Source organism: Sminthopsis crassicaudata, chromosome 3 (genome assembly GCF_048593235.1).
Source record: "Sminthopsis crassicaudata isolate SCR6 chromosome 3, ASM4859323v1, whole genome shotgun sequence".
Taxonomy (NCBI): Eukaryota; Metazoa; Chordata; class Mammalia; order Dasyuromorphia; family Dasyuridae; genus Sminthopsis; species Sminthopsis crassicaudata.
The window spans coordinates 650,257,871-650,268,356 of record NC_133619.1 but is presented as its reverse complement, the minus strand read 5'-3'; the positions used below and the strand labels follow the sequence as shown (position 1 = coordinate 650,268,356).

General features: G+C 35.2%; 1 protein-coding gene across 1 annotated transcript; it reads left to right on the top strand.

Annotated features, from left to right (window-relative positions):
- The first annotated feature begins 4,904 nt into the window (after positions 1-4,904).
- LOC141560044 (olfactory receptor 2L2-like) lies at positions 4,905-5,843 on the top strand. Its single transcript, XM_074297680.1, has one exon. It carries the CDS (start codon positions 4,905-4,907, stop codon positions 5,841-5,843), a length of 939 nt encoding a protein of 312 aa, XP_074153781.1.
- The last annotated feature ends 4,643 nt before the right edge of the window (positions 5,844-10,486 follow it).

Below are 10,486 nucleotides of genomic sequence, written 5' to 3'. Positions count from 1 at the left end.
CAGTTTCAATAGCTACTCCACATATGGGGCTTATTAACTTATAGTACTGTGGATCATTGCATCTTTTCATTAAATGATACTAAAGGTAACTTTCAATTTTAAAATTCCAGTCTTCCCAGTACTGAGAAGAACATGAAATCTGATTGAATAGAATACACTGTAATTTAGAATCTATCAGAGACCTACTGTATTATTCTGGGATAGTCACTTCTCCCCAGAAATTAGTGTCCATGACAAAGAAGGAGTTGAAGGAGATGCTATTTCATGTAGTGTCCTCCACTGAAATTCTATCATTAATCTCTTGATCAGGGAGGCCACGTTATGCTAGGCCCTTGTGGCCTTTCATTGGTAGATTTACAAGCCAACAGTGATCTCAAGAGAGAAGACCATATTTCTGTGGGTCTAGAGCCAGGCTACTCTCCAAATAAACAAAGCACAGATTAAGTGTTAGTTGTAGGGCTAATGTGTCCCCAAGGACTTGGACAGCAGGGACAGTGACTTCAGAAAGAAGAACCACCAGCACAAAGGAGCTTGTAAGAGACTGTATATAGGATTACAATCTATCTTTTATGACATCCATTAACTTTTAACAAATTGTCAGAGCTGACAAATGGCATCCTAAGGATATGATGAGCACCATCAAGTATAGGAGGTGAGAGGACATCAGAATTATACTGTGTATGTAAGTAGGGGGCCTTTGAAGAATGGCTGGGCAAATCCTTTCCTACTGAAGACTGGAAAGTGGGAGAAACTCTGGTAAATTACAATAGCAGCTTACATTTTATAGCATTTTCCAATATGCAGAGGGCTTTTCTCTCCACAACTTTTTATGCAGGCAATCTAAGCATTGCTACTCATTTCTAGATAAAAGAAGAGAAATATAAAGAAAAAAATTTTTTAAAGAATTAATAATTTAATAATTAATAAATAATAGATATGAGCTCAAAGCTCAAGTTCGTAAATATTATCTTATTATACATGATATAATGGGATTTAAATCAGAAAAATAGATAATTTCTAGATATGTATGTGAGAGAACTTAGAATCACAGGATCTGTGAAATTTCCTTGTTAAAAGGACAAACAGTTTCCTCTACCTGGGCAAGGGGGATTTTTTTCCCTGGAAGTTGCTGAGGAGGTAATGGGGTCTGATCATGGCTTGTGTATGTGTGGAGGGAAGGGGAACTGGTTGTGTCACAAAGGAGATTTTTCTGAATTTTGTGGCATTTAGCCCATTTATTGGATTGAATAGTATTATTATGATAATAAATTTATCCTGAGATCACATTTCAGCCTTATTGTACTCAGGCGGATTGGTTGAGTCAATCCAATGGCACATCTATGAAGCAGCTTGGCTGGATTATACTTCAATAAGAAGATTCAGTTAAAATGTCCTGCTTGCTATTCCTTGATAAGTAGAGTCTGACTTATTATTACTTTACTATTATCATTTTAGTTATATCTGCCTCTTTTTTACTCCATTTGGGATTTTCTTGTCAAAGATACTGAAGTGGCTTGTTTTTGCCTTCTCCAGATCATTTCACAGATGAGGCAACTGAGGCACACAGAATGAAGTGGCTTGTCCAGTGTTATCCAGCTAGTGTTTGAGATCACATTTGAATTCAGATTCTGAGTCTTTCTGTCTTCAATATCACCTAGCTGCCAGAATTTGAATAGTCAAACTAATTAGTATTTTGGCATTACATATATCAAGATCTCGACAGGAAAACCTTAGTTAAATATCAGTATGATAACAATATTTAGGAAAGAAAGAGTCCATGGGAACTAAGTGGATACATATAAACACAAAGTTTCATTGAGGGTGAACCTTTCCAAAGTACATTTAGAGAAAAAATAGCAGAGAAAGTATATAAATTCAGATTTGGGGGCATTAGATTTAAAGTAATAATGCTAATAGAGATTTTTTGTGTGTGTATATTCAGATCTGTTCTTTCACAAATGTGGAAAGCCCTCCACCAATGTGGATCAGCAATTCCTTCATAATACTGAACTATGGAGAGTTTGGGAGTACAAAGTAATTGAAATTTATCACCATCATTTAGTTGGTCAGAGACAAAATTTGAACTCTGACCCTAGTGCTTAATATTGTTGTTAAAAAAGGAACAGATTGTATTGCCATCTTCCTTTATACTTGGCTTACATCCTCCCTCCATATCCCACCGTCCTTCCAAAGAGCCATCCCTTTCAACAAAGAATGTAAAAACAAACAAATAAAAAAAGTAAGTTCACTAAGACTGATCAACACAATTGTCTTAATGGTGATATTGGAACAACATTTTATGAATGTTTATAAGTTAAGGAGCAGCCAGGTGTCATGGTGGATAGTGTATCAGGCTTGGAGTTGGGAGGAAGTAAACTCAAACCTGGCCCTAAACACGTGTGAGCCTAGGTAAGCCACCTAACCCTTAATACCTCATTTTCCTCAACTATAAAAAAATCTGGAGAAGGAAGTGGAAAACCACTCTATTATCTTTGCCAAGAAAATCCCATGTAGGGTCCTGAAGAGTTACACATGACTGAACAACAACAACCATAGGATAGTGTTTTTATATGTTGGCAGGCACTCCCTCTTGCTTCTTCCCCTCTCAGTTCTAGTGCTCTTTCTGCCTCTCTTAGGCATTCCACCATGACCATCACTGACTTCAGGCCAGATCATGTATTCACTGTATCACCTAGATGCCCTTATATTACTAACAATAATTCATCATTATAATTTTTATTTAAAGTATTTTCAGATGCTTTATTTCATTGATGTTTCCCCAAAGCTCCATAAATTAACAATGACAACCTTTCATGATGAAAGAGATGAAAGGGCTTTCCTGCCACAAGCCAAGAAAAGTGTGGCAGAGCCAGAATTCCAGCCCAGCTCTTCCAACTCTAAGATTGGTGGTTTAGGGAGATTTCCACTGGGAACATTTCACTGCTGGAGAATGAACTAGGGACCAGGTGGACAGCGTTAGCTCTCTTGTTCCGATGCAAAGGTTGTTTTTTCATCGAAATCTCTTTCTCTTCATTCAAATGGAAATTACTGGAAAGAATGAGTGAATTGAATCTTCAACAAATCTAACAATTAATATAAAAATTATTCTAAAAATACTCTAGTAAACCCAATTCATCTTTTTTTTTGGGGGGGAGGAAATTTCATTTTATTTATTTATTTTTAAAAGTCTTTTTTTCTAAACAAGTTTAGGCTTACTCAATTACTCATGAAAAGAGTGCTTTTGATTCAAATTTTACTATTTTATTTTAGTTTTTAAAGAACCTGATGTTAAAAGTATACGAGCTTGAGGCAAACATGGATCATCTGCCCTGAGCCTCTGAGTTTTCCATTTTCAACCTGAGAATTACATTTCCAAAAAGCCCTTTCAGAGAACATACACATATGTTTCTACATATACACTGCCTCTCATGTACAACAAGTGCATTTATACGTATGTGTGAGTCAGTACCATGTAATGAATAAAGGTGGCTTCAGGGAAGACCTGAATATAAAACTGCTGTGACACATGCTCCTCTGTACTCCCTTTAAGTACACAAACTGGAAAGAAATGCTGACCTGCCTTGATAGAGGGATTCACCTCAACTTTGAATTCCTTATATTACAGAATTCACTAATTGCCCTTAAGAATAATTGCATTCATGTCTTGTGTGTGTGTGTGTGTGTGTTTGTGTGTTTGTGTGTCTGTCTGTGTGTCTGTGAGTGTTTGTATGTGTTTTGAATGTGTGTGGATGTGTTTGTACTGTAGGGAGATAAATATCATTTGCCACTTTCATACTCTGCCACCAGCTTCATACCCAGATTTCCAGTTCTTCTTCAGGGTCTCTAATTTCTAAAAAGGAAAAAATCTCCATCACTAGCCTAACCTGAACCCACCAGCTATTCAGTGTTCAGTGTTTTAAGTCACTCACATGTTTCAGTGCTGGAAACATCATGTCAATAAATTGCCCTATGGATATATTTATTATTCAAGTCACCTTCCAATGTATTGCCTTCCTTATTAAAATTTAAGGTAACAGAGAGTAGGAATTTTCTTTTTACATGTGTATCCCAGTGTCTGGCACATAGTATGAACTTAATAAATATTTTAGAAATTATTTTAATGTACAAACACATGTATGCATATTTGCCTTAATCCACTGGAGAAGAAAATGTCAAAACTTTCCAGTAGCCTTGACAAGAAAACCAAAACAGTGTGGTTCAGAGTCACAAAGTTTTAGACATAACTAAATGACTGAACAATAATGTCTATGTGTTCATGTACATATGTTTGTGTATTTGCATCTCTGTGTTCATGATCTCTCCCATTTCCCCTTTCACACAAACTGCTATAATTACATTTGAAGAAGGACAAAAAAAAAAAACAAACACTGAGAAATGTCCATGACATTGGGGCTAAAGAAGTAAGCACAGAATCAGAAATACTTGCCTCTACTCCTATTTCTGACACATACTGCTAAGTGAGTATGGGCAGCTGGACACCTCTCTTAAGTCTCTAAATCACCAAGCAGTTCCTGAGGCACATTCAGAAAGGGAATTCATCACATAGAGTTCCCTAGAGAATGGAAATCACAAGTCTAGGCTGTGAAAAGCAATATAAAACCCAATGTAGACACACATTTTACACACACATACACACATATACATGTGTGTATGTGTGTATATATGTATGTATGTATGTATGTATATATATATATATATATATATATATATATATATATATATATATATATATATATATATATATATATATATAAAATTTATGCTTGGTACAGTCAGATGTTAAAGAATCTAGGAGAAGTCAAAGAGGTTTTTTTTGCTCCAAAAACAGCCTTCTATTCACTTTTTTTTTTAATCTTTCAGGAAAATAACTAAGAAAGTATTTTATGGAGGAATGGAATCAAACTACCACTGGTTTCTTCTTACTGGGACTATTTCCCCAAACAAAAACTGGCCTGCTTCTCTTCCTCTTGGTTGTCTTCATCTTCCTAATTGCCTTCTTGGGTAACTCAACCATGATTTTCCTCATCTGGATGGATCGCCATCTCCACACCCCCATGTATTTCCTACTCAGTCAGCTCTCCCTCATGGACCTCATGTACATTTGCAGTACAGTTCCCAAGATGGCCATCAATTTTCTGTCTGGGAACAATTCTATCTCTTTAGTAGGTTGTGCTTTCCAAAGTGTCAGCTTCTTAACAATGGCATGTGCTGAAGGGTTACTCCTGGCATCCATGGCCTATGATCGTTATGTAGCCATTTGCCGTCCCCTCCATTATCCTATTCTCATGAACAAGAAAATGTGTTTGCTGATGATTGCCGGGTCTTGGGTCTCTGCAGCCATCAATTCCATTTTCCATACAGTGTATGCACTCTGTATGCCCTATTGCAAGTCCAGAGTCATTAACCATTTTTTCTGTGATATCCCTGCCATGGTGCCTCTGGCCTGTATAGACACCTGGGCCTATGAGTACACAGTGCTCTTCAGCACCAACTTGTTTCTTTTGGTCCCTTTCATTGGTATCATGGCTTCCTATGGCCGGGTTCTTTATGCTGTTTACCACATGCGCTCAACACAGGGGAAGAAGAAAGCTTTCACGACTTGTTCCACCCACCTGACTGTGGTCAGCTTCTACTACGCCCCATTTGTGTACACATATCTAAGGCCCCCATCTCTGCGCTCCCCAGAAGAGGACAAGAACTTGGCCGTCTTCTATACCATCCTCACCCCTATGCTTAATCCCATCATCTATAGCTTGAGAAATAAGGAGGTGTTGGGGGCTCTCCAGAGAGTCTTTGGGAAATCCTTATCTCAAAAAGAATAGTTGGGGGCATAAAGTCACAGAAATAGAACTACAAACAATCTCACCAATTACATAGCTGGACTACTTTATTTGACAGATTTAAGACACAATGTATATTCACCCATCAATCCTAATTAACGATTATTTTAAATTAAATTTTATTTATCTCTATAAACATGTATTTTTCCTCTCTCTCTGCCATGTTCCCCCAGAAACAAATATTCAAACCTTTGCAGCAACTGTGGAAAAGTCTATCAAAATAAACCTCAAAACTGGTCATCTGCAAAAATGTGTGTCACATTCTGTATAATCAGTTAATAAATATTCCGTTAAAAGATGAATAAAAGTCTTTATTACCAGTACTTTCAAGTCTTGATTGGTCTTTTTGATCATCAGATTTTCTAATTATTTCAATTGCTTTTTTTTAAAGCAGTATTATTGTTATTTTAGAAATTATACTGCAAATTTTGCTCATATTCCTCTTCATCAGTTTACAGTTATCTTTAATTTCTTTGAAACTGTCTCCTATGTACTTGTAGCATGATCATATTTTATTTTACTCATATGCAATCATTTGTTCTCCATTTTATGTGAATCCAATTACTTTCCACTTGTCTCCCAAAAAGATCTGCCAGAAATAATTTTATATATTTCTTGATCTTTTGTGACTATAGGCCTGTAATCAAAGAGTAAGCATTATAGTTCTAAATTCTTTTCCAAAACAGCCATAAAAGTTCATAGTTAAACCAATAGCACATTACTGAACCTATTTTCCCATTGGCTCTATAATGTTGGCCATTTTCCTAATTGCCCAATCTGTTAAATTTGATTGCTCTAATTTTCATTTCTCTAATTATTGGTGATTTAATACATTTTTTCATATCACTAGTAATAGCTTGGAGTTTTCCCTTGATAAAAACTCTGTCATCAGAATAAGACCCAAAGCTTTGAATGTAAATGACCAGCAATAGAGGTCAATGATCCCTCAGTGTTCAGAGACTCATCTCAGCAGAGAGAGAGGAGTCTTTTAAACACTTGTTCACAAAAGATTCAGTTTTGTTAAACTGGGATAATGATTTGTCTATAGTAGAGGAGTAAGAAGTACATTTTTAATAAACATACTGATATGGAAAAGGGAGTTTCCAAAGTCTAGGGCAATGAGTAAAATAGGAAGTTAATTAAAATTCTCTAGAAAGTATTTTTTAGGCAACCTTATACATCACAATGTGTGGTTCTATATTTGTGACCAGGCAAAACATCTTATGACCACATTGATTCAATGAAACTGGAATTTACCCAAGAAAAATGGGAAAGTTAGCCTCTTATAAAGAAGTCAAACTATCCTATATATCCTAATGCAAACTATATAGAATAAAGTGGGGTATCAATTTCACTCAACTCCATTTTTCCTTTTATCTTCCCATGTCTTTTATCATTTATTAATTAGGGAATGCCTAATCAGTTGTTTATTCTTCATTTTTGAGGCAATCAACCAATTTTATTAGGTGCTTCCTGTGTTTCAGATATTATATAAATTTCTTGGGATACAAATATAAAAGTGAAATAACCCAAATTTTTAATCAATTTGAAGTTTCCTGCAGACATGCATATTTATATGCTTAGATAGATATGTATGTACATTCATATATCTAAAGGCTTCCATTTTTCAAATCCACCTGAAACAATTACTTTTTGGACATTTCAAATGGACATCCCAAAGGTATTTAAAATTCAGTGTCTGTGGTGGTATTTATTTATGATTTTTCCCTCCAAAAGCAAATTTATTCTAAATTTCCTTATTCCTGTAGAAGGCAACACCATTATTATCATTACACTTAGAATCATCCCTGCTACCTCACTTTTTTTCATCCATAATATCCAATAAGTTACAAAGTCTTGCCCACTGTTTTCAAATCATTCTCCTTTTTTCTTACTACTGTGACCACTTCCCAAATTCATTTTCTCATCAACCATCGTCTACGCTACAAAAGTAATCTCACAAATGTCTCCTGATAGCTAGTGTATCCTCTTTCCAGTCCATCCACCATTCAGCTACCAAAGTGATTATCTTTAAGCATAAATTCAAATTATGGTAGTTTCTTATTCAATAAAATCCAAAGACTCCCTGGTATCTCTTGGATAAGATGAAATTTTTCCATTTCACACTGAAAACATTTCATCCCAACTCTATCCATTTTCATTCTGTATTACTCCACTTCATATGAATGCCCTCTAACAGGCTTCTAGAGACTGAGATAACTCCCCAAGAAAATGGGTCTTCAGGTTTTGAGATGAGAGACAATAAGAACTGAGAATTAGAAAATAGAGTAGATACTGGGCTTATATCCCAAAGAAATACTAAAGGAGGAAAAGGGACCTGTATGTGCCAAAATGTTTGTGGCAGCCCTTTTTGTAGTGGCTAGAAACTGGAAAATGAATGGATGCCCATCAATTGGAGAATGGTTGGGTAAATTATGGCATATGAATGTTATGGAATATTATTGCTCTGTAAGAAATGACCAGCAGGATGAATACAGAGAGGCCTGGAGAGACTTATATCAACTGATGCTGAGTAAAATGTGCAGAACCAGGAGATCATTATACACTTCAACAATGCTGTATGAAGATGTATTCTGACTGAAGTGGATATCTTCAACATAGAGAAGATCTAATTCAGTACCAATTGATCAATGATGGACAGAAACAGCTACACCCAGAGAAGGAACACTGGGAATTGAGTGTAAACTGTTTGCACTATTGTCTTTCTACCCAGGTTACTTTTACCTTTGGAATCCAATTCTTATCATGCAACAAGAAATTTGGTTTTACACACAAATATTGTATCTAGGATATACTGTAACACATTTAACATGTATGAGATTGCCTGTCACTTAGGGGAGGGGGTAGAAGGAAGGAGGGAAAAATTCGGAAAAGAAGTGAGTACAAGGGATAATGTTGTAAAAAAAAAAAATTACCCATGTTTATGTACTGTCAAAAAAATTTTAATTATAAAATTAATAATAAAAAAAGAAAATAGAGTAGAAAAGTGATATGATAAAAAGGAAGCTCATGTGTATCCATGGAGACCATGGAGGATGGAATCAATCAACAAATGTTTATTAAGCACTCCCTAGTTGTCAGGAACTATACAAGATGCTGAGCATGAAAGCACAAGGAATGAAATAATGCCTATTTCTATATATTTGTATTCTAATATGGAATATGGAAAGTACATATAAAACTATACATAGCACATAATCAACAATATAAATGCATGTACCTTTGCATATAGTCACATATGTGTATATGTATGTATACATATGTGTGCCTTTTGGATTCAAGGCAATTTGGAACCAAGAGTACGAGCTGAGAATTGATGAAGAGGAGATAAGAAAGTACAGTAAATACAAGTGAATTTAAGTTGAAATCCATAATTTCAGTAAGTCTTGGGAGATATTCTATCTTATGAAGATTGTTATTAGCCAAATGCTATGCAGTAACTATCTAAAGTTTTAGTCTCTCTCTCCAGGGACCAAGGTTGTCTTGGGGCAAGGAAGTCTCCAAGTTTTTGAGGGGAAATCTTTGTATTTCTATCCTTATTATATCTTCTCAGTAAATGAGAAGATATTTACATGTTTGTAAAAGATCTTTTAGACCCATATTCAATGATCATTACAGAAATAATGAACACTTGAGCTTGTTCCTTATCACCAGTCCTCACTTTCGCTAATGACAAATTTTACCTTGTGGTGATTGAATTTGTTTATAAAGAAAAACTAAAATGCTTTCCCTAAAATGTTTATGCCTCATACTAGCAAGTTTTACCCTAGAATATCTCTAATCCCAAGACTGCAGGTATTGGGCAGGGCTATATAGAGCTCATGAAGGTATTGTATTTATTAGATTCTATCTTCTGGAATGGTGGAATGGTGGAAAAACAGTGGTTTTTCCAATAACAATGCAAGACAATGAGATAAGAACAGAAAAATGGAGCAACATTTAGATAATACCTTCTCATTGTTTTTTGGTCAGGAGATAGCAAAGTACATGTTTCTTTTGTCAGGCTTTAAGCAAACCTCTCACCAATTTGGTTGTTTCATTTTTTCTATTTCCTTTTAATGAATATATTTGTGGAGAAGATGGAGAATTGTTTTCTCTATAGTAGAGGATAGATCCAACTCTGGTGATAAGTGTTAGGCTGATTGCTAATGAATATCCTTTCTTTTAGCCTAGGAATCATCATTTGACCAACTAATCTCTGTTGAAGGAATGAAGTTAAGAATTCTGTTTGTGTGTCGACTAAGATTTTTATAAATTAAGATGTTTCAGATAAGGGAAGGTGGTAAAATATGTGGTTTAGGAAAGTGCATGGTTATTATTCTCTGGTGGTGATCTGCTGGACCCAAACTGAACTATGATTGCTTACAAAAAGGAATTCAAAGAGCACTTTCATTGAATGATAAAATTACAAAATACTTGTATTAAGTGAATGTTCTGGATGAGTTTAGGTGCTCAAAGTCATTATATTTTACATTGTCCACAAAGAGCATATAATTAAATAGTATGCTGGGGGATGGGTAGTTATCACTTTGTGTGGTTTGTAATGTTATAATAACATACATATTATAATATATGTAAATGCAAGTCAATCAACAAGCATTTAT

What these genes read in the sequence shown, in the direction of transcription:
- LOC141560044 (XM_074297680.1), top strand. Translation starts at nt 4,905, where the DNA reads ATGGAGGAATGGAATCAAACTACCACTGGTTTCTTCTTACTGGGACTA.